Source organism: Gobius niger (genome assembly GCF_951799975.1).
Source record: "Gobius niger genome assembly, chromosome: 15".
NCBI lineage: Eukaryota > Metazoa > Chordata > Actinopteri > Gobiiformes > Gobiidae > Gobius > Gobius niger.
The window spans coordinates 31,629,199-31,653,933 of NC_136866.1; the positions used below are offsets into that span (position 1 = coordinate 31,629,199).

Sequence of the window (24,735 nt, forward strand, 5' to 3'; positions counted from 1 at the left end):
CTGAGTGAGGAAGAGTATCTGACTGAGAGTGAGGAAGAGCATCTGACTGAGAGTGAGGAAGAGTATCTGACTGAGAGTGAGGAAGAGCATCTGACTGAGTGAGGAAGAGCATCTGACTGAGGGTGAGGAAGAGCATCTGACTGAGTGAGGAAGATCATCTGACTGAGAGTGAGGAAGAGTATCTGACTGAGAGTGAGGAAGAGCATCTGACTGAGTGAGGAAGAGCATCTGACTGAGAGTGAGGAAGAGTATCTGACTGAGAGTGAGGAAGAGCATCTGACTGAGTGAGGAAGAGCATCTGACTGAGTGAGGAAGAGCATCTGACTGAGGGTGAGGAAGAGCATCTGACTGAGTGAGGAAGGGCATCTGACTGAGTGAGGAAGAGCATCTGACTGAGAGTGAGGAAGAGCATCTGACTGAGGTGAGGAAGAGCATCTGACTGAGAGTGAGGAAGAGTATCTGACTGAGTGAGGAAGAGCATCTGACTGAGAGTGAGGAAGAGCATCTGACTGAGAGTGAGGAAGAGCATCTGACTGAGTGAGGAAGAGCATCTGACTGAGAGTGAGGAAGAGTATCTGACTGAGTGAGGAAGAGCATCTGACTGAGAGTGAGGAAGAGCATCTGACTGAGGGAGAGGAAGAGCATCTGACTGAGAGTGAGGAAGGGCATCTGACTGAGAGTGAGGAAGAGTATCTGACTGAGAGTGAGGAAGAGTATCTGACTGAGTGAGGAAGAGCATCTGACTGAGAGTGAGGAAGAGCATCTGACTGAGAGTGAGGAAGAGTATCTGACTGAGAGTGAGGAAGAGCATCTGACTGAGTGAGAGGAAGAGCATCTGACTGAGAGTGAGGAAGGGCATCTGACTGAGAGTGAGGAAGGGCATCTGACTGAGAGTGAGGAAGAGCATCTGACTGAGAGTGAGGAAGAGCATCTGACTGAGGTGAGGAAGAGTATCTGACTGAGAGTGAGGAAGAGCATCTGACTGAGGTGAGGAAGAGTATCTGACTGAGGGAGAGGAAGAGTATCTGACTGAGTGAGGAAGAGCATCTGACTGAGAGTGAGGAAGAGCATCTGACTGAGTGAGGAAGAGCATCTGACTGAGAGTGAGGAAGAGCATCTGACTGAGAGTGAGGAAGAGTATCTGACTGAGAGTGAGGAAGAGTATCTGACTGAGAGTGAGGAAGAGCATCTGACTGAGAGTGAGGAAGAGTATCTGACTGAGAGTGAGGAAGAGTATCTGACTGAGGGTGAGGAAGGGCATCTGACTGAGAGTGAGGAAGAGCATCTGACTGAGTGAGGAAGGGCATCTGACTGAGTGAGGAAGAGCATCTGACTGAGTGAGGAAGAGCATCTGACTGAGGGTGAGGAAGAGCATCTGACTGAGTGAGGAAGGGCATCTGACTGAGAGTGAGGAAGAGTATCTGACTGAGTGAGGAAGGGCATCTGACTGAGTGAGGAAGAGCATCTGACTGAGTGAGGAAGAGCATCTGACTGAGGGTGAGGAAGAGCATCTGACTGAGTGAGGAAGGGCATCTGACTGAGAGTGAGGAAGAGCATCTGACTGAGTGAGGAAGAGCATCTGACTGAGGGTGAGGAAGAGCATCTGACTGAGAGTGAGGAAGAGTATCTGACTGAGGTGAGGAAGAGCATCTGACTGAGTGAGGAAGAGCATCTGACTGAGGGTGAGGAAGAGCATCTGACTGAGAGTGAGGAAGAGTATCTGACTGAGTGAGGAAGGGCATCTGACTGAGGGTGAGGAAGAGCATCTGACTGAGAGTGAGGAAGAGTATCTGACTGAGGTGAGGAAGAGCATCTGACTGAGAGTGAGGAAGAGCATCTGACTGAGTGAGGAAGAGCATCTGACTGAGAGTGAGGAAGAGTATCTGACTGAGAGTGAGGAAGAGCATCTGACTGAGTGAGGAAGAGCATCTGACTGAGTGAGGAAGAGCATCTGACTGAGGGTGAGGAAGAGCATCTGACTGAGTGAGGAAGGGCATCTGACTGAGTGAGGAAGAGCATCTGACTGAGAGTGAGGAAGAGCATCTGACTGAGGTGAGGAAGAGCATCTGACTGAGAGTGAGGAAGAGTATCTGACTGAGTGAGGAAGAGCATCTGACTGAGAGTGAGGAAGAGCATCTGACTGAGAGTGAGGAAGAGCATCTGACTGAGAGTGAGGAAGAGTATCTGACTGAGAGAGAGGAAGGGCATCTGACTGAGAGTGAGGAAGAGCATCTGACTGAGAGTGAGGAAGAGTATCTGACTGAGTGAGGAAGAGCATCTGACTGAGAGTGAGGAAGAGCATCTGACTGAGGGAGAGGAAGAGTATCTGACTGAGAGTGAGGAAGGGCATCTGACTGAGAGTGAGGAAGAGTATCTGACTGAGAGTGAGGAAGAGCATCTGACTGAGGGAGAGGAAGAGCATCTGACTGAGAGTGAGGAAGAGCATCTGACTGAGTGAGGAAGGGCATCTGACTGAGAGTGAGGAAGGGCATCTGACTGAGAGTGAGGAAGAGCATCTGACTGAGGGAGAGGAAGAGCATCTGACTGAGAGTGAGGAAGGGCATCTGACTGAGAGTGAGGAAGAGTATCTGACTGAGAGTGAGGAAGAGTATCTGACTGAGTGAGGAAGGGCATCTGACTGAGTGAGGAAGGGCATCTGACTGAGAGTGAGGAAGAGCATCTGACTGAGTGAGGAAGGGCATCTGACTGAGAGTGAGGAAGGGCATCTGACTGAGTGAGGAAGGGCATCTGACTGAGAGTGAGGAAGGGCATCTGACTGAGTGAGGAAGGGCATCTGACTGAGTGAGGAAGAGCATCTGACTGAGTGAGGAAGAGCATCTGACTGAGTGAGGAAGAGCATCTGACTGAGTGAGGAAGGGCATCTGACTGAGTGAGGAAGGGCATCTGACTGAGAGTGAGGAAGGGCATCTGACTGAGTGAGGAAGGGCATCTGACTGAGTGAGGAAGGGCATCTGACTGAGAGTGAGGAAGGGCATCTGACTGAGTGAGGAAGGGCATCTGACTGAGTGAGGAAGGGCATCTGACTGAGTGAGGAAGGGCATCTGACTGAGTGAGGAAGGGCATCTGACTGAGTGAGGAAGAGCATCTGACTGAGTGAGGAAGGGCATCTGACTGAGTGAGGAAGGGCATCTGACTGAGTGAGGAAGAGCATCTGACTGAGAGTGAGGAAGAGCATCTGACTGAGAGTGAGGAAGAGTATCTGACTGAGAGTGAGGAAGAGTATCTGACTGAGAGTGAGGAAGAGTATCTGACTGAGAGTGAGGAAGAGCATCTGACTGAGAGTGAGGAAGAGCATCTGACTGAGTGAGGAAGAGCATCTGACTGAGAGTGAGGAAGGGCATCTGACTGAGGGTGAGGAAGAGTATCTGACTGAGAGTGAGGAAGGGCATCTGACTGAGAGTGAGGAAGAGCATCTGACTGAGGGTGAGGAAGAGTATCTGACTGAGGGTGAGGAAGAGTATCTGACTGAGAGTGAGGAAGAGCATCTGACTGAGAGTGAGGAAGAGTATCTGACTGAGGGTGAGGAAGAGTATCTGACTGAGAGTGAGGAAGGGCATCTGACTGAGAGTGAGGAAGAGCATCTGACTGAGAGTGAGGAAGAGCATCTGACTGAGTGAGGAAGAGCATCTGACTGAGTGAGAGGAAGAGCATCTGACTGAGAGTGAGGAAGAGCATCTGACTGAGAGTGAGGAAGGGCATCTGACTGAGTGAGGAAGGGCATCTGACTGAGTGAGGAAGAGCATCTGACTGAGGTGAGGAAGAGTATCTGACTGAGAGTGAGGAAGAGCATCTGACTGAGAGTGAGGAAGAGTATCTGACTGAGGTGAGGAAGAGCATCTGACTGAGAGTGAGGAAGAGCATCTGACTGAGTGAGGAAGGGCATCTGACTGAGAGTGAGGAAGGGCATCTGACTGAGTGAGGAAGGGCATCTGACTGAGTGAGGAAGAGCATCTGACTGAGGTGAGGAAGAGCATCTGACTGAGAGTGAGGAAGAGTATCTGACTGAGGTGAGGAAGAGCATCTGACTGAGAGTGAGGAAGAGCATCTGACTGAGTCAGGAAGAGCATCTGACTGAGAGTGAGGAAGAGCATCTGACTGAGTGAGGAAGGGCATCTGACTGAGAGTGAGGAAGGGCATCTGACTGAGTGAGGAAGGGCATCTGACTGAGAGTGAGGAAGGGCATCTGACTGAGTGAGGAAGGGCATCTGACTGAGTGAGGAAGAGCATCTGACTGAGTGAGGAAGAGCATCTGACTGAGTGAGGAAGAGCATCTGACTGAGTGAGGAAGGGCATCTGACTGAGTGAGGAAGGGCATCTGACTGAGAGTGAGGAAGGGCATCTGACTGAGTGAGGAAGGGCATCTGACTGAGTGAGGAAGGGCATCTGACTGAGTGAGGAAGGGCATCTGACTGAGTGAGGAAGGGCATCTGACTGAGAGTGAGGAAGGGCATCTGACTGAGTGAGGAAGAGCATCTGACTGAGAGTGAGGAAGAGTATCTGACTGAGGTGAGGAAGAGCATCTGACTGAGTGAGGAAGGGCATCTGACTGAGTGAGGAAGGGCATCTGACTGAGAGTGAGGAAGGGCATCTGACTGAGAGTGAGGAAGAGCATCTGACTGAGAGTGAGGAAGAGTATCTGACTGAGGTGAGGAAGAGCATCTGACTGAGAGTGAGGAAGAGCATCTGACTGAGTGAGGAAGAGCATCTGACTGAGAGTGAGGAAGAGCATCTGACTGAGTGAGGAAGGGCATCTGACTGAGAGTGAGGAAGGGCATCTGACTGAGTGAGGAAGAGCATCTGACTGAGTGAGGAAGAGCATCTGACTGAGAGTGAGGAAGAGCATCTGACTGAGTGAGGAAGAGCATCTGACTGAGAGTGAGGAAGAGCATCTGACTGAGTGAGGAAGAGCATCTGACTGAGAGTGAGGAAGAGCATCTGACTGAGTGAGGAAGAGCATCTGACTGAGAGTGAGGAAGAGCATCTGACTGAGTGAGGAAGGGCATCTGACTGAGAGTGAGGAAGGGCATCTGACTGAGTGAGGAAGAGCATCTGACTGAGTGAGGAAGAGCATCTGACTGAGTGAGGAAGAGCATCTGACTGAGTGAGGAAGAGCATCTGACTGAGTGAGGAAGGGCATCTGACTGAGTGAGGAAGGGCATCTGACTGAGAGTGAGGAAGGGCATCTGACTGAGTGAGGAAGGGCATCTGACTGAGTGAGGAAGGGCATCTGACTGAGTGAGGAAGGGCATCTGACTGAGTGAGGAAGGGCATCTGACTGAGAGTGAGGAAGGGCATCTGACTGAGTGAGGAAGGGCATCTGACTGAGTGAGGAAGGGCATCTGACTGAGTGAGGAAGGGCATCTGACTGAGTGAGGAAGGGCATCTGACTGAGTGAGGAAGAGCATCTGACTGAGTGAGGAAGGGCATCTGACTGAGTGAGGAAGGGCATCTGACTGAGTGAGGAAGAGCATCTGACTGAGAGTGAGGAAGAGCATCTGACTGAGAGTGAGGAAGAGTATCTGACTGAGAGTGAGGAAGAGTATCTGACTGAGAGTGAGGAAGAGTATCTGACTGAGAGTGAGGAAGAGTATCTGACTGAGAGTGAGGAAGAGTATCTGACTGAGAGTGAGGAAGAGTATCTGACTGAGAGTGAGGAAGAGTATCTGACTGAGAGTGAGGAAGAGCATCTGACTGAGAGTGAGGAAGAGCATCTGACTGAGTGAGGAAGAGCATCTGACTGAGAGTGAGGAAGAGCATCTGACTGAGGGTGAGGAAGAGTATCTGACTGAGAGTGAGGAAGGGCATCTGACTGAGAGTGAGGAAGAGCATCTGACTGAGAGTGAGGAAGAGCATCTGACTGAGTGAGGAAGAGTATCTGACTGAGAGTGAGGAAGGGCATCTGACTGAGTGAGGAAGAGTATCTGACTGAGAGTGAGGAAGGGCATCTGACTGAGTGAGGAAGAGCATCTGACTGAGTGAGAGGAAGAGCATCTGACTGAGTGAGGAAGGGCATCTGACTGAGTGAGAGGAAGAGCATCTGACTGAGTGAGGAAGAGCATCTGACTGAGTGAGAGGAAGAGCATCTGACTGAGTGAGGAAGGGCATCTGACTGAGAGTGAGGAAGAGCATCTGACTGAGAGTGAGGAAGGGCATCTGACTGAGTGAGGAAGGGCATCTGACTGAGTGAGAGGAAGAGCATCTGACTGAGAGTGAGGAAGAGCATCTGACTGAGTGAGGAAGGGCATCTGACTGAGTGAGGAAGGGCATCTGACTGAGGTGAGGAAGGGCATCTGACTGAGAGTGAGGAAGAGCATCTGACTGAGGGTGAGGAAGAGCATCTGACTGAGTGAGGAAGAGCATCTGACTGAGGTGAGGAAGGGCATCTGACTGAGTGAGGAAGGGCATCTGACTGAGTGAGGAAGAGCATCTGACTGAGTGAGGAAGGGCATCTGACTGAGTGAGAGGAAGAGCATCTGACTGAGTGAGGAAGAGCATCTGACTGAGTGAGAGGAAGAGCATCTGACTGAGTGAGGAAGGGCATCTGACTGAGAGTGAGGAAGAGCATCTGACTGAGAGTGAGGAAGGGCATCTGACTGAGTGAGGAAGGGCATCTGACTGAGTGAGAGGAAGAGCATCTGACTGAGAGTGAGGAAGAGCATCTGACTGAGTGAGGAAGGGCATCTGACTGAGTGAGGAAGGGCATCTGACTGAGGTGAGGAAGGGCATCTGACTGAGAGTGAGGAAGAGCATCTGACTGAGGGTGAGGAAGAGCATCTGACTGAGTGAGGAAGAGCATCTGACTGAGGTGAGGAAGGGCATCTGACTGAGGTGAGGAAGAGCATCTGACTGAGTGAGAGGAAGAGCATCTGACTGAGTGAGGAAGGGCATCTGACTGAGTGAGAGGAAGAGCATCTGACTGAGAGTGAGGAAGAGCATCTGACTGAGTGAGGAAGAGCATCTGACTGAGTGAGGAAGAGCATCTGACTGAGGTGAGGAAGAGTATCTGACTGAGAGTGAGGAAGAGTATCTGACTGAGGGTGAGGAAGAGCATCTGACTGAGAGTGAGGAAGAGCATCTGACTGAGAGAGGAAGAGCATCTGACTGAGAGAGGAAGAGCATCTGACTGAGTGAGGAAGAGCATCTGACTGAGAGAGGAAGAGCATCTGACTGAGTGAGGAAGAGCATCTGACTGAGAGAGGAAGAGCATCTGACTGAGGGTGAGGAAGAGCATCTGACTGAGAGTGAGGAAGGGCATCTGACTGAGTGAGGAAGGGCATCTGACTGAGTGAGGAAGGGCATCTGACTGAGTGAGGAAGAGTATCTGACTGAGTGAGGAAGAGCATCTGACTGAGGTGAGGAAGGGCATCTGACTGAGTGAGGAAGAGCATCTGACTGAGTGAGGAAGAGCATCTGACTGAGTGAGGAAGAGCATCTGACTGAGAGTGAGGAAGAGCATCTGACTGAGAGTGAGGAAGGGCATCTGACTGAGTGAGGAAGGGCATCTGACTGAGTGAGGAAGAGTATCTGACTGAGTGAGGAAGAGCATCTGACTGAGGTGAGGAAGGGCATCTGACTGAGTGAGGAAGAGCATCTGACTGAGTGAGGAAGAGCATCTGACTGAGTGAGGAAGAGCATCTGACTGAGGTGAGGAAGAGTATCTGACTGAGAGTGAGGAAGGGCATCTGACTGAGTGAGGAAGAGCATCTGACTGAGAGTGAGGAAGGGCATCTGACTGAGTGAGGAAGAGCATCTGACTGAGTGAGGAAGAGCATCTGACTGAGGTGAGGAAGAGTATCTGACTGAGAGTGAGGAAGGGCATCTGACTGAGTGAGGAAGGGCATCTGACTGAGTGAGGAAGAGTATCTGACTGAGAGTGAGGAAGGGCATCTGACTGAGGTGAGGAAGAGTATCTGACTGAGAGTGAGGAAGGGCATCTGACTGAGGGTGAGGAAGAGCATCTGACTGAGAGTGAGGAAGGGCATCTGACTGAGGTGAGGAAGAGCATCTGACTGAGTGAGGAAGGGCATCTGACTGAGAGTGAGGAAGAGCATCTGACTGAGTGAGGAAGAGCATCTGACTGAGTGAGGAAGGGCATCTGACTGAGAGTGAGGAAGAGCATCTGACTGAGGGTGAGGAAGAGCATCTGACTGAGAGTGAGGAAGGGCATCTGACTGAGTGAGGAAGAGTATCTGACTGAGTGAGGAAGGGCATCTGACTGAGTGAGGAAGAGCATCTGACTGAGGTGAGGAAGAGCATCTGACTGAGTGAGGAAGAGCATCTGACTGAGGTGAGGAAGAGCATCTGACTGAGTGAGGAAGAGCATCTGACTGAGGTGAGGAAGAGTATCTGACTGAGGTGAGGAAGGGCATCTGACTGAGAGTGAGGAAGGGCATCTGACTGAGTGAGGAAGAGTATCTGACTGAGTGAGGAAGAGCATCTGACTGAGAGTGAGGAAGAGCATCTGACTGAGAGTGAGGAAGAGCATCTGACTGAGTGAGGAAGGGCATCTGACTGAGTGAGGAAGAGCATCTGACTGAGTGAGGAAGAGCATCTGACTGAGTGAGGAAGAGCATCTGACTGAGAGTGAGGAAGAGCATCTGACTGAGGTGAGGAAGAGCATCTGACTGAGTGAGGAAGGGCATCTGACTGAGAGTGAGGAAGAGCATCTGACTGAGTGAGGAAGAGCATCTGACTGAGTGAGGAAGAGCATCTGACTGAGAGTGAGGAAGAGCATCTGACTGAGGTGAGGAAGAGCATCTGACTGAGTGAGGAAGGGCATCTGACTGAGGTGAGGAAGGGCATCTGACTGAGAGTGAGGAAGAGCATCTGACTGAGTGAGGAAGGGCATCTGACTGAGGTGAGGAAGAGTATCTGACTGAGTGAGGAAGGGCATCTGACTGAGAGTGAGGAAGGGCATCTGACTGAGAGTGAGGAAGAGCATCTGACTGAGTGAGGAAGAGTATCTGACTGAGGGTGAGGAAGAGCATCTGACTGAGTGAGGAAGAGCATCTGACTGAGGGTGAGGAAGAGTATCTGACTGAGGGTGAGGAAGAGCATCTGACTGAGTGAGGAAGAGCATCTGACTGAGGTGAGGAAGGGCATCTGACTGAGAGTGAGGAAGAGCATCTGACTGAGTGAGGAAGAGTATCTGACTGAGGGTGAGGAAGAGCATCTGACTGAGTGAGGAAGAGCATCTGACTGAGGGTGAGGAAGAGTATCTGACTGAGAGTGAGGAAGAGTATCTGACTGAGAGTGAGGAAGAGCATCTGACTGAGTGAGGAAGAGTATCTGACTGAGAGTGAGGAAGGGCATCTGACTGAGTGAGGAAGGGCATCTGACTGAGTGAGGAAGAGTATCTGACTGAGTGAGGAAGAGTATCTGACTGAGGTGAGGAAGGGCATCTGACTGAGTGAGGAAGGGCATCTGACTGAGGTGAGGAAGGGCATCTGACTGAGGGTGAGGAAGAGCATCTGACTGAGAGTGAGGAAGAGCATCTGACTGAGAGTGAGGAAGAGCATCTGACTGAGAGTGAGGAAGAGCATCTGACTGAGTGAGGAAGAGTATCTGACTGAGTGAGGAAGAGTATCTGACTGAGTGAGGAAGGGCATCTGACTGAGTGAGGAAGGGCATCTGACTGAGGTGAGGAAGAGCATCTGACTGAGTGAGGAAGGGCATCTGACTGAGAGTGAGGAAGAGCATCTGACTGAGTGAGGAAGAGCATCTGACTGAGTGAGGAAGGGCATCTGACTGAGGTGAGGAAGAGTATCTGACTGAGTGAGGAAGGGCATCTGACTGAGTGAGGAAGAGCATCTGACTGAGAGTGAGGAAGGGCATCTGACTGAGTGAGGAAGGGCATCTGACTGAGAGTGAGGAAGAGCATCTGACTGAGGGTGAGGAAGGGCATCTGACTGAGTGAGGAAGAGCATCTGACTGAGCTGTGAGGAAGGGCATCTGACTGAGTGAGGAAGAGCATCTGACTGAGAGTGAGGAAGAGCATCTGACTGAGGGTGAGGAAGAGCATCTGACTGAGAGTGAGGAAGAGCATCTGACTGAGTGAGGAAGAGTATCTGACTGAGGGTGAGGAAGAGCATCTGACTGAGGGTGAGGAAGAGCATCTGACTGAGAGTGAGGAAGGGCATCTGACTGAGAGTGAGGAAGGGCATCTGACTGAGAGTGAGGAAGGGCATCTGACTGAGTGAGGAAGAGCATCTGACTGAGAGTGAGGAAGAGCATCTGACTGAGAGTGAGGAAGGGCATCTGACTGAGTGAGGAAGAGCATCTGACTGAGCTGTGAGGAAGGGCATCTGACTGAGTGAGGAAGAGCATCTGACTGAGGTGAGGAAGGGCATCTGACTGAGTGAGGAAGAGCATCTGACTGAGTGAGGAAGAGTATCTGACTGAGGGTGAGGAAGAGCATCTGACTGAGAGTGAGGAAGGGCATCTGACTGAGTGAGGAAGGGCATCTGACTGAGGGTGAGGAAGAGCATCTGACTGAGAGTGAGGAAGAGCATCTGACTGAGTGAGGAAGAGCATCTGACTGAGGTGAGGAAGAGTATCTGACTGAGTGAGGAAGGGCATCTGACTGAGAGTGAGGAAGAGCATCTGACTGAGAGTGAGGAAGAGCATCTGACTGAGTGAGGAAGAGCATCTGACTGAGTGAGGAAGAGTATCTGACTGAGGGTGAGGAAGGGCATCTGACTGAGAGTGAGGAAGAGCATCTGACTGAGAGTGAGGAAGAGCATCTGACTGAGAGTGAGGAAGAGCATCTGACTGAGGGTGAGGAAGAGCATCTGACTGAGTGAGGAAGAGCATCTGACTGAGTGAGGAAGAGCATCTGACTGAGTGAGGAAGAGCATCTGACTGAGAGTGAGGAAGAGCATCTGACTGAGGGTGAGGAAGAGCATCTGACTGAGAGTGAGGAAGAGCATCTGACTGAGGGTGAGGAAGAGCATCTGACTGAGGTGAGGAAGAGTATCTGACTGAGTGAGGAAGAGCATCTGACTGAGAGTGAGGAAGAGCATCTGACTGAGAGTGAGGAAGAGCATCTGACTGAGTGAGGAAGAGCATCTGACTGAGTGAGGAAGAGTATCTGACTGAGTGAGGAAGAGTATCTGACTGAGGGTGAGGAAGAGCATCTGACTGAGTGAGGAAGGGCATCTGACTGAGTGAGGAAGAGCATCTGACTGAGTGAGGAAGAGTATCTGACTGAGGGTGAGGAAGAGCATCTGACTGAGTGAGGAAGGGCATCTGACTGAGTGAGGAAGAGCATCTGACTGAGTGAGGAAGAGTATCTGACTGAGGGTGAGGAAGAGCATCTGACTGAGTGAGGAAGGGCATCTGACTGAGTGAGGAAGAGCATCTGACTGAGTGAGGAAGAGTATCTGACTGAGGGTGAGGAAGAGCATCTGACTGAGTGAGGAAGGGCATCTGACTGAGGTGAGGAAGAGCATCTGACTGAGAGTGAGGAAGAGCATCTGACTGAGTGAGGAAGAGCATCTGACTGAGAGTGAGGAAGAGCATCTGACTGAGAGTGAGGAAGAGCATCTGACTGAGTGAGGAAGAGCATCTGACTGAGTGAGGAAGAGCATCTGACTGAGAGTGAGGAAGAGCATCTGACTGAGAGTGAGGAAGAGCATCTGACTGAGTGAGGAAGGGCATCTGACTGAGAGTGAGGAAGAGCATCTGACTGAGAGTGAGGAAGAGCATCTGACTGAGTGAGGAAGAGCATCTGACTGAGAGTGAGGAAGAGCATCTGACTGAGTGAGGAAGGGCATCTGACTGAGAGTGAGGAAGAGCATCTGACTGAGAGTGAGGAAGAGCATCTGACTGAGTGAGGAAGAGCATCTGACTGAGAGTGAGGAAGAGCATCTGACTGAGAGTGAGGAAGAGCATCTGACTGAGTGAGGAAGGGCATCTGACTGAGGGTGAGGAAGAGCATCTGACTGAGAGTGAGGAAGAGTATCTGACTGAGGGAGAGGAAGGGCATCTGACTGAGGGTGAGGAAGGGCATCTGACTGAGAGTGAGGAAGAGCATCTGACTGAGAGTGAGGAAGAGCATCTGACTGAGAGTGAGGAAGAGCATCTGACTGAGAGTGAGGAAGAGTATCTGACTGAGTGAGGAAGAGCATCTGACTGAGGGTGAGGAAGAGCATCTGACTGAGGGAGAGGAAGGGCATCTGACTGAGAGTGAGGAAGAGCATCTGACTGAGGGTGAGGAAGAGTATCTGACTGAGAGTGAGGAAGAGCATCTGACTGAGAGTGAGGAAGAGCATCTGACTGAGAGTGAGGAAGAGCATCTGACTGAGAGTGAGGAAGAGTATCTGACTGAGAGTGAGGAAGAGCATCTGACTGAGAGTGAGGAAGAGCATCTGACTGAGTGAGGAAGAGCATCTGACTGAGGGTGAGGAAGAGCATCTGACTGAGTGAGGAAGGGCATCTGACTGAGTGAGGAAGAGCATCTGACTGAGAGTGAGGAAGAGCATCTGACTGAGAGTGAGGAAGAGCATCTGACTGAGAGTGAGGAAGAGTATCTGACTGAGTGAGGAAGAGCATCTGACTGAGAGTGAGGAAGAGCATCTGACTGAGAGTGAGGAAGAGCATCTGACTGAGAGTGAGGAAGAGTATCTGACTGAGAGTGAGGAAGAGCATCTGACTGAGAGTGAGGAAGAGTATCTGACTGAGTGAGGAAGAGCATCTGACTGAGAGTGAGGAAGAGCATCTGACTGAGTGAGGAAGGGCATCTGACTGAGTGAGGAAGAGCATCTGACTGAGAGTGAGGAAGAGCATCTGACTGAGAGTGAGGAAGAGCATCTGACTGAGTGAGGAAGGGCATCTGACTGAGAGTGAGGAAGGGCATCTGACTGAGTGAGGAAGGGCATCTGACTGAGTGAGGAAGAGCATCTGACTGAGTGAGGAAGAGCATCTGACTGAGTGAGGAAGGGCATCTGACTGAGTGAGGAAGGGCATCTGACTGAGAGTGAGGAAGGGCATCTGACTGAGTGAGGAAGAGCATCTGACTGAGTGAGGAAGGGCATCTGACTGAGTGAGGAAGGGCATCTGACTGAGTGAGGAAGAGCATCTGACTGAGAGTGAGGAAGAGCATCTGACTGAGAGTGAGGAAGAGTATCTGACTGAGAGTGAGGAAGAGTATCTGACTGAGAGTGAGGAAGAGTATCTGACTGAGAGTGAGGAAGAGCATCTGACTGAGAGTGAGGAAGAGCATCTGACTGAGTGAGGAAGAGCATCTGACTGAGAGTGAGGAAGAGCATCTGACTGAGGGTGAGGAAGAGTATCTGACTGAGAGTGAGGAAGGGCATCTGACTGAGAGTGAGGAAGAGCATCTGACTGAGAGTGAGGAAGAGCATCTGACTGAGTGAGGAAGAGCATCTGACTGAGAGTGAGGAAGAGCATCTGACTGAGGGTGAGGAAGAGTATCTGACTGAGAGTGAGGAAGGGCATCTGACTGAGTGAGGAAGAGCATCTGACTGAGTGAGAGGAAGAGCATCTGACTGAGTGAGGAAGGGCATCTGACTGAGTGAGGAAGGGCATCTGACTGAGTGAGGAAGAGCATCTGACTGAGAGTGAGGAAGAGCATCTGACTGAGGTGAGGAAGAGTATCTGACTGAGAGTGAGGAAGAGTATCTGACTGAGAGTGAGGAAGAGCATCTGACTGAGGTGAGGAAGAGTATCTGACTGAGAGTGAGGAAGAGCATCTGACTGAGGTGAGGAAGAGCATCTGACTGAGAGTGAGGAAGAGCATCTGACTGAGTGAGGAAGAGCATCTGACTGAGTGAGGAAGAGCATCTGACTGAGAGAGGAAGAGCATCTGACTGAGGGTGAGGAAGAGCATCTGACTGAGAGTGAGGAAGGGCATCTGACTGAGTGAGGAAGGGCATCTGACTGAGTGAGGAAGAGTATCTGACTGAGTGAGGAAGAGCATCTGACTGAGGGTGAGGAAGAGTATCTGACTGAGAGTGAGGAAGGGCATCTGACTGAGGGTGAGGAAGGGCATCTGACTGAGTGAGGAAGAGTATCTGACTGAGAGTGAGGAAGGGCATCTGACTGAGTGAGGAAGGGCATCTGACTGAGGTGAGGAAGAGTATCTGACTGAGAGTGAGGAAGGGCATCTGACTGAGTGAGGAAGAGTATCTGACTGAGTGAGGAAGAGCATCTGACTGAGTGAGGAAGAGCATCTGACTGAGGTGAGGAAGAGTATCTGACTGAGAGTGAGGAAGGGCATCTGACTGAGTGAGGAAGGGCATCTGACTGAGTGAGGAAGAGTATCTGACTGAGAGTGAGGAAGGGCATCTGACTGAGTGAGGAAGGGCATCTGACTGAGTGAGGAAGAGTATCTGACTGAGAGTGAGGAAGGGCATCTGACTGAGTGAGGAAGGGCATCTGACTGAGTGAGGAAGGGCATCTGACTGAGTGAGGAAGAGTATCTGACTGAGAGTGAGGAAGGGCATCTGACTGAGTGAGGAAGGGCATCTGACTGAGGTGAGGAAGAGTATCTGACTGAGAGTGAGGAAGGGCATCTGACTGAGGGTGAGGAAGAGCATCTGACTGAGAGTGAGGAAGGGCATCTGACTGAGTGAGGAAGAGCATCTGACTGAGTGAGGAAGGGCATCTGACTGAGAGTGAGGAAGAGCATCTGACTGAGGGTGAGGAAGAGCATCTGACTGAGAGTGAGGAAGAGCATCTGACTGAGTGAGGAAGAGCATCTGACTGAGGTGAGGAAGAGTATCTGACTGAGAGTGAGGAAGGGCATCTGACTGAGTGAGGAAGAGTATCTGACTGAGTGAGGAAGAGCATCTGACTGAGAGTGAGGAAGAGCATCTGACTGAGTGAGGAAGAGTATCTGACTGAGAGTGAGGAAGAGTATCTGACTGAGAGTGAGGAAGAGCATCTGACTGAGTGAGGAAGAGTATCTGACTGAGGGTGAGGAAGAGCATCTGACTGAGTGAGGAAGAGCATCTGACTGAGGTGAGGAAGAGTATCTGACTGAGAGTGAGGAAGGGCATCTGACTGAGTGAGGAAGAGTATCTGACTGAGTGAGGAAGAGCATCTGACTGAGAGTGAGGAAGAGCATCTGACTGAGTGAGGAAGAGCATCTGACTGAGTGAGGAAGAGCATCTGACTGAGTGAGGAAGGGCATCTGACTGAGGTGAGGAAGGGCATCTGACTGAGTGAGGAAGAGCATCTGACTGAGTGAGGAAGGGCATCTGACTGAGGTGAGGAAGGGCATCTGACTGAGTGAGGAAGGGCATCTGACTGAGGTGAGGAAGAGTATCTGACTGAGTGAGGAAGGGCATCTGACTGAGAGTGAGGAAGAGCATCTGACTGAGAGTGAGGAAGAGCATCTGACTGAGAGTGAGGAAGAGCATCTGACTGAGAGTGAGGAAGAGCATCTGACTGAGTGAGGAAGAGCATCTGACTGAGAGTGAGGAAGAGTATCTGACTGAGGGTGAGGAAGAGCATCTGACTGAGTGAGGAAGAGCATCTGACTGAGAGTGAGGAAGAGCATCTGACTGAGAGTGAGGAAGAGCATCTGACTGAGGGTGAGGAAGAGCATCTGACTGAGAGTGAGGAAGAGCATCTGACTGAGAGTGAGGAAGAGCATCTGACTGAGTGAGGAAGAGTATCTGACTGAGTGAGGAAGAGCATCTGACTGAGAGTGAGGAAGAGCATCTGACTGAGAGTGAGGAAGAGCATCTGACTGAGAGTGAGGAAGAGCATCTGACTGAGAGTGAGGAAGAGCATCTGACTGAGAGTGAGGAAGAGCATCTGACTGAGTGAGGAAGAGTATCTGACTGAGTGAGGAAGAGTATCTGACTGAGTGAGGAAGGGCATCTGACTGAGAGTGAGGAAGGGCATCTGACTGAGAGTGAGGAAGAGCATCTGACTGAGTGAGGAAGAGTATCTGACTGAGGGTGAGGAAGAGCATCTGACTGAGTGAGGAAGAGCATCTGACTGAGAGTGAGGAAGAGCATCTGACTGAGAGTGAGGAAGAGCATCTGACTGAGAGTGAGGAAGAGCATCTGACTGAGAGTGAGGAAGAGCATCTGACTGAGAGTGAGGAAGAGCATCTGACTGAGTGAGGAAGAGTATCTGACTGAGTGAGGAAGAGTATCTGACTGAGTGAGGAAGGGCATCTGACTGAGAGTGAGGAAGGGCATCTGACTGAGAGTGAGGAAGAGCATCTGACTGAGTGAGGAAGAGTATCTGACTGAGGGTGAGGAAGAGCATCTGACTGAGTGAGGAAGAGCATCTGACTGAGAGTGAGGAAGAGCATCTGACTGAGTGAGGAAGAGCATCTGACTGAGGTGAGGAAGGGCATCTGACTGAGAGTGAGGAAGAGCATCTGACTGAGTGAGGAAGAGTATCTGACTGAGGGTGAGGAAGAGCATCTGACTGAGTGAGGAAGAGCATCTGACTGAGGTGAGGAAGGGCATCTGACTGAGTGAGGAAGGGCATCTGACTGAGGGTGAGGAAGAGCATCTGACTGAGAGTGAGGAAGAGCATCTGACTGAGAGTGAGGAAGAGCATCTGACTGAGAGTGAGGAAGAGCATCTGACTGAGTGAGGAAGAGTATCTGACTGAGTGAGGAAGAGTATCTGACTGAGTGAGGAAGGGCATCTGACTGAGAGTGAGGAAGAGCATCTGACTGAGTGAGGAAGAGTATCTGACTGAGGGTGAGGAAGGGCATCTGACTGAGTGAGGAAGGGCATCTGACTGAGTGAGGAAGGGCATCTGACTGAGTGAGGAAGAGCATCTGACTGAGGTGAGGAAGGGCATCTGACTGAGTGAGGAAGAGTATCTGACTGAGGGTGAGGAAGAGCATCTGACTGAGTGAGGAAGGGCATCTGACTGAGGTGAGGAAGAGCATCTGACTGAGCTGTGAGGAAGAGCATCTGACTGAGAGTGAGGAAGAGCATCTGACTGAGAGTGAGGAAGAGCATCTGACTGAGTGAGGAAGGGCATCTGACTGAGTGAGGAAGAGCATCTGACTGAGAGTGAGGAAGAGCATCTGACTGAGCTGTGAGGAAGAGCATCTGACTGAGTGAGGAAGAGCATCTGACTGAGAGTGAGGAAGAGCATCTGACTGAGTGAGGAAGAGCATCTGACTGAGTGAGGAAGAGCATCTGACTGAGTGAGGAAGAGCATCTGACTGAGTGAGGAAGAGCATCTGACTGAGTGAGGAAGAGCATCTGACTGAGCTGTGAGGAAGAGCATCTGACTGAGAGTGAGGAAGAGCATCTGACTGAGAGTGAGGAAGAGCATCTGACTGAGTGAGGAAGGGCATCTGACTGAGCTGTGAGGAAGAGCATCTGACTGAGAGTGAGGAAGGGCATCTGACTGAGTGAGGAAGAGCATCTGACTGAGTGAGGAAGGGCATCTGACTGAGGGTGAGGAAGAGCATCTGACTGAGTGAGGAAGGGCATCTGACTGAGGGTGAGGAAGAGCATCTGACTGAGGTGAGGAAGGGCATCTGACTGAGTGAGGAAGGGCATCTGACTGAGTGAGGAAGGGCATCTGACTGAGCTGTGTGCAGGGCTGAGGGTGTGGCACATCACGGACCTTCACCTGGACGCCTCGTATCACCTGGACACTGACCCCGCCCACGTGTGCGCCTCGTCTAAAGGCTCCAACGCCTCGGCCCCCGGGGTGTTCGGAGACTACCTCTGCGACGCCCCCTACAGGCTGCTGCTGTCGGCGCTCGCCACGCTCGGGAAGATGGTTTCCGACGACGACGTGGTCATCTGGACCGGGTCAGAAGCAACACGTAAAAAACAAAGACTGACATGTTTGGGATCACACACGGAATCCCCCCGACAATACTCTGAGATCCAAATATGGTCGTTTCCTTTGTGGGAGCGACTCTGCACACGCCCCTGTGTCTGTTCCTCCCGTCTTTAGCCGCTGTGTCTCCCACAAAGGAAATGACCATATTTGGATCACAGCGTCATCTCGGTCGCAGCCTCTCGTGCAACACGTGGATACCAAACGTGTCAGTGTTTGTGAATGAACATTTTCAAAAGTGTAAATTTGTGAATTAATAATTGAAAAAAAATATTTACAACTTTTCCAAAAATGTAAAACGTTTTCTAACTTAAAAAAAAAGTGAAAACATTTTAAAAGAAAAAAAATGAAAAAGTCTATTTCCCCCCTAAAGAGTCCAGACTTTTCCCAGAAGGTGTCACCGTGTTGGAGTTACATCCTGGATAATCCTGCACCTCCAGCGTCTCCACTCAACATTTGGAAGGTTTTTCACAAGAAATGTTACAGATGTGGTTCCTTATCGCACCAAAACACAAGGACTTGGACAGATGTTTTCACTCATGACTAGTTTATTCAGAAACTAGTTAAACAAGTCTGAGCAGCTCTGTAACAACGTGTCTCTGTGTCTCTGTAACGTGTCTCTGTAACGTGTCTCTGTGTCTCTGTAACGTGTCTCTGTAACGTGTCTCTGTGTCTCTGTAACGTGTCTCTGTGTCTCTGTAACGTGTCTCTGTGTCTCTGTAACGTGTCTCTGTAACGTGTCTCTGTAACGTGTCTCTGTAACGTGTCTCTGTGTCTCTGTAACGTGTCTCTGTAACGTGTCTCTGTAACGTGTCTCTGTAACGTGTCTCTGTAACGTGTCTCTGTAACGTGTCTCTGTGTCTCTGTAACGTGTCTCTGTAACGTGTCTCTGTGTCTCTGTAACGTGTCTCTGTGTCTCTGTAACGTGTCTCTGTAACGTGTCTCTGTAACGTGTCTCTGTGTCTCTGTAACGTGTCTCTGTAACGTGTCTCTGTGTCTCTGTAACGTGTCTCTGTAACGTGTCTCTGTGTCTCTGTAACGTGTCTCTGTGTCTCTGTAACGTGTCTCTGTAACGTGTCTCTGTAACGTGTCTCTGTGTCTCTGTAACGTGTCTCTGTGTCTCTGTAACGTGTCTCTGTGTCTCTGTAACGTGTCTCTGTAACGTGTCTCTGTAACGTGTCTCTGTAACGTGTCTCTGTAACGTGTCTCTGTAACGTGTCTCTGTGTCTCTGTAACGTGTCTCTGTAACGTGTCTCTGTGTCTCTGTAACGTGTCTCTGTGTCTCTGTAACGTGTCTCTGTAACGTGTCTCTGTAACGTGTCTCTGTGTCTCTGTAACGTGTCTCTGTAACGTGTCTCTGTGTCTCTGTAACGTGTCTCTGTAACGTGTCTCTGTGTCTCTGTAACGTGTCTCTGTGTCTCTGTAACGTGTCTCTGTAACGTGTCTCTGTAACGTGTCTCTGTGTCTCTGTAACGTGTCTCTGTAACGTGTCTCTGTGTCTCTGTAACGTGTCTCTGTAACGTGTCTCTGTGTCTCTGTAACGTGTCTCTGTGTCTCTGTAACGTGTCTCTGTAACGTGTCTCTGTAACGTGTCTCTGTAACGTGTCTCTGTGTCTCTGTAACGTGTCTCTGTAACGTGTCTCTGTGTCTCTGTAACGTGTCTCTGTGTCTCTGTAACGTGTCTCTGTAACGTGTCTCTGTAACGTGTCTCTGTAACGTGTCTCTGTGTCTCTGTAACGTGTCTCTGTAACGTGTCTCTGTAACGTGTGTCTGTGACGTGTCTCTGTAACGTGTCTCTGTAACGTGTCTCTGTAACGTGTCTCTGTAACGTGTCTCTGTAACGTGTCTCTGTGTCTCTGTAACGTGTCTCTGTAACGTGTCTCTGTGTCTCTGTAACGTGTCTCTGTAACGTGTCTCTAACGTGTCTCTGTAACGTGTCTCTGTAACGTGTCTCTGTAACGTGTCTCTGTGTCTCTGTAACGTGTCTCTGTGTCTCTGTAACGTGTCTCTGTAACGTGTCTCTGTGTCTCTGTAACGTGTCTCTGTAACGTGTCTCTAACGTGTCTCTGTAACGTGTCTCTGTAACGTGTCTCTGTGTCTCTGTAACGTGTCTCTATAACGTGTCTCTGTAACGTGTCTCTGTAACGTGTCTCTGTAACGTGTCTCTGTAACATGTCTCTGTAACGTGTCTCTGTGTCTCTGTAACGTGTCTCTGTAACGTGTCTCTGTAACGTGTCTCTGTGTCTCTGTAACGTGTCTCTGTAACGTGTCTCTGTAACGTGTCTCTAACGTGTCTCTGTAACGTGTCTCTGTGTCTCTGTAACGTGTCTCTGTAACGTGTCTCTGTGTCTCTGTAACGTGTCTCTGTAACGTGTCTCTAACGTGTCTCTGTAACGTGTCTCTGTAACGTGTCTCTGTAACGTGTCTCTGTAACGTGTCTCTGTAACGTGTCTCTGTAACGTGTCTCTAACGTGTCTCTGTAACGTGTCTCTGTAACGTGTCTCTGTGTCTCTGTAACGTGTCTCTGTAACGTGTCTCTGTAACGTGTCTCTGTGTCTCTGTAACGTGTCTCTGTAACGTGTCTCTGTGTCTCTGTAACGTGTCTCTGTAACGTGTCTCTGTGTCTCTGTAACGTGTCTCTGTAACGTGTCTCTGTAACGTGTCTCTGTGTCTCTGTAACGTGTCTCTGTAACGTGTCTCTGTGTCTCTGTAACGTGTCTCTGTAACGTGTCTCTGTGTCTCTGTAACGTGTCTCTGTGTCTCTGTAACAGGGACAGTCCTCCTCACGTCCCGGTCTCTGAACTGTCCACGGACCTCGTGGTTGAAGTTTTGTCAAACTTGACGACGTCCATCAGAGAAAACCTTCCTCCAAACGTCACCGTGTTCCCGGCGCTCGGAAACCACGACTACTGGCCCCAGGTACGAGCTCAGCCGGACTAAACCGGACTAAACCGGACTAAACCAGACTAAACCAGACTAAACCAGACTAAACCAGACTAAACCAGACTAAACCAGACTGATCCAGACTGAACCGGACTAAACCAGACTGAACCAGACTAAACCAGACTGAACCAGACTGAACCACGAGCACTGGCCCCAGGTACGAGCTCAGCCGGACTAAACCAGACTGAACCAGACTGAACCACGAGCACTGGCCCCAGGTACGAGCTCAGCCGGACTAAACCAGACTGAACCAGACTAAACCGGACTAAACCAGACTGAACCAGACTGAACCAGGTCTGAACCATGAGCACTGGCCCCAGTCCTGTCTCTGTGGATGTTTTGTTCAGGACCAGATGCCGAGTTCCTCTAACGCCGTTTACAAAGCTGCGGCTCGACTGTGGGCGCCGTGGCTCCAGGAGGGGGCGCTGCAGACACTGTCCCAGGGTGAGTCTGACCCACCTCCCTCACTGTCCCTCAGAGCCTGATGTTCCTCAGAGCCTGATGTTCCTCAGAGCCTGATGTTCCTCAGAGCCTGATGTTCCTCAGAGCCTGATGTTCCTCAGAGCCTGATGTTCCTCAGAGCCTGATGTTCCTCAGAGCCTGATGTTCCTCAGAGCCTGATGTTCCTCAGAGCCTGATGTTCCTCTCTGCAGGAGGGTTCTACTCTCAGCTGGTCCGTCCCGGGCTCAGGCTTCTGTCCCTGAACACGGTGCTGTATTACGGTCCGGACCGGGTCACGGTGAACGCCTCGGACCCAGCGGGACAATACGAGTGGCTCCAGGAGACGCTGCAGAAGGCGGAGTCCAGAGGAGAGAAGGTCTGAGCTTTACTGCAGTTTTTACTCAGAGGTTTATATCAGACCAGAGGAGAAGGTCTGAGCTTTACTCCAGTTTTTACTCAGAGGTTTATATCAGACCAGAGGAGAGAAGGTCTGAGCTTTACTCCAGTGTCTCTATCGTTTTATTAAAGGTGATGTTTTTATTGTTTTAAAGGTGATAATAATCGCTCACGTTTATGTTTTTACTGTTTTAAAGGTGATAATAATCGCTCACGTTTATGTTTTTACTGTTTTAAAGGTGATAATAATCGCTCACGTTTATGTTTTTATTGTTTTAAAGGTGATAATAATCGCTCACGTTTATGTTTTTATTGTTTTAAAGGTGATAATAATCGCTCACGTTTATGTTTTTACTGTTTTAAAGGTGATAATAATCGCTCACGTTTATGTTTTTACTGTTTTAAAGGTGATAATAATCGCTCACGTTTATGTTTTTATTGTTTTAAAGGTGATAATAATCGCTCACGTTTATGTTTTTACTGTTTTAAAGGTGATAATAATCGCTCACGTTTATGTTTTTACTGTTTTAAAGGTTATAATAATCGCTCACGTTTATGTTTTTATTGTTTTAAAGGTGATAATAATCGCTCACGTTTATGTTTTTATTATTTTAAAGGTGATAATAATCGCTCACGTTTATGTTTTATTGTTTTAAAGGTGATAATAATCGCTCACGTTTATGTTTTATTGTTTTAAAGGTTATAATAATCGCTCACATTTATGTTTTTACTGTTTTAAAGGTGATAATAATCGCTCACGTTTATGTTTTTATTGTTTTAAAGGTGATAATAATCGCTCACATTTATGTTTTTATTGTTTTAAAGGTGATAATAATCGCTCACGTTTATGTTTTTACTGTTTTAAAGGTGATAATAATCGCTCACATTTATGTTTTTATTGTTTTAAAGGTGATAATAATCGCTCACGTTTATGTTTTTACTGTTTTAAAGGTGGTAATAATCGCTCACGTTTATGTTTTTACTGCTTTAAAGGTGATAATAATCGCTCACGTTTATGTTTTATTGTTTTAAAGGTGATAATAATCGCTCACGTTTGTTTTTACTGTTTTAAAGGTGATAATAATCGCTCACGTTTATGTTTTTATTATTTTAAAGGTGATAATAATCGCTCACGTTTATGTTTTATTGTTTTAAAGGTTATAATAATCGCTCACGTTTATGTTTTTACTGCTTTAAAGGTGATAATAATCGCTCACATTTATGTTTTTACTGTTTTAAAGGTGATAATAATCGCTCACGTTTATGTTTTTACTGTTTTAAAGGTGATAATAATCGCTCACGTTTATGTTTTTACTGTTTTAAAGGTGATAATAATCGCTCACGTTTATGTTTTTATTGTTTTAAAGGTGATAATAATCGCTCACGTTTATGTTTTATTGTTTTAAAGGTGATAATAATCGCTCACGTTTATGTTTTTACTGTTTTAAAGGTGATAATAATCGCTCACGTTTATGTTTTTATTGTTTTAAAGGTGATAATAATCGCTCACGTTTATGTTTTATTGTTTTAAAGGTGATAATAATCGCTCACGTTTATGTTTTTACTGTTTTAAAGATGATAATAATCGCTCACGTTTATGTTTTTACTGTTTTAAAGGTGATAATAATCGCTCACGTTTATGTTTTTACTGTTTTAAAGGTGATAATAATCGCTCACGTTTATGTTTTTACTGTTTAAAGGTGATAATAATCGCTCACGTTTATGTTTTTACTGTTTTAAAGGTGATAATAATCGCTCACGTTTATGTTTTTATTGTTAAAGGTGATAATAATCGCTCACGTTTATGTTTTCACTGTTTTAAAGGTGATAATAATCGCTCACGTTTATGTTTTTACTGTTTTAAAGGTGATAATAATCGCTCACGTTTATGTTTTTATTGTTAAAGGTGATAATAATCGCTCACGTTTATGTTTTTACTGTTTTAAAGGTGATAATAATCGCTCACGTTTATGTTTTTACTGTTTTAAAGGTGATAATAATCGCTCACGTTTATGTTTTTACTGTTTTAAAGGTGATAATAATCGCTCACGTTTATGTTTTTACTGTTTTAAAGGTGATAATAATCGCTCACGTTTATGTTTTTACTGTTTTAAAGGTGATAATAATCGCTCACGTTTATGTTTTTACTGTTTTAAAGGTGATAATAATCGCTCACGTTTATGTTTTTATTGTTTTAAAGGTGATAATAATCGCTCACGTTTATGTTTTTACTGTTTTAAAGGTGATAATAATCGCTCACGTTTATGTTTTTACTGTTTTAAAGGTGATAATAATCGCTCACGTTTATGTTTTTATTGTTTTAAAGGTGATAATAATCGCTCACGTTTATGTTTTTACTGTTTTAAAGGTGATAATAATCGCTCACGTTTATGTTTTTACTGTTTTAAAGGTGATAATAATCGCTCACGTTTATGTTTTTACTGTTTTAAAGGTGATAATAATCGCTCACGTTTATGTTTTCACTGTTTTAAAGGTAATAATAATCGCTCACGTTTATGTTTTTACTGTTTTAAAGGTGATCATAATCGCTCACGTTTATGTTTTTACTGTTTTAAAGGTGATAATAATCGCTCACGTTTATGTTTTTATTGTTTTAAAGGTGATAATAATCGCTCACATTTATGTTTTTATTGTTTTAAAGGTGATAATAATCGCTCACGTTTATGTTTTTACTGTTTTAAAGGTGATAATAATCGCTCACGTTTATGTTTTTACTGTTTTAAAGGTGATAATAATCGCTCACGTTTATGTTTTTACTGTTTTAAAGGTGATAATAATCGCTCACGTTTATGTTTTTACTGTTTTAAAGGTGATAATAATCGCTCACGTTTATGTTTTTACTGTTTAAAAGGTGATAATAATCGCTCACGTTTATGTTTTTACTGTTTTAAAGGTGATAATAATCGCTCACGTTTATGTTTTTACTGTTTTAAAGGTGATAATAATCGCTCACGTTTATGTTTTTATTGTTTTAAAGGTGATAATAATCGCTCACGTTTATGTTTTTATTGTTTTAAAGGTGACAATAATCGCTCACGTTTATGTTTTTATTGTTTTAAAGGTGATAATAATCGCTCACGTGCCGGTCGGTTTCCTGCCGTTCGCTCGGAACAC

The 24,735-nt window shown here is 47.9% G+C and overlaps 1 protein-coding gene across 1 annotated transcript in view; it reads left to right on the top strand.

The window, feature by feature from the left end:
- Nucleotides 1–24,735, top strand: part of smpdl3a (sphingomyelin phosphodiesterase acid like 3A) — a 32,753-nt gene that overhangs the window by 6,166 nt on the left and 1,852 nt on the right. Inside the window, exons 2-6 of the mRNA XM_079571683.1 lie at nucleotides 17,573–17,789; nucleotides 20,592–20,739; nucleotides 21,111–21,207; nucleotides 21,417–21,580; nucleotides 24,683–24,735. The exon at nucleotides 24,683–24,735 is cut by the window's right edge and continues 250 nt beyond it. Of these exons, the coding sequence (XP_079427809.1) occupies nucleotides 17,573–17,789; nucleotides 20,592–20,739; nucleotides 21,111–21,207; nucleotides 21,417–21,580; nucleotides 24,683–24,735 (679 nt within the window). The remainder of the gene's footprint in view (nucleotides 1–17,572; nucleotides 17,790–20,591; nucleotides 20,740–21,110; nucleotides 21,208–21,416; nucleotides 21,581–24,682) is intronic.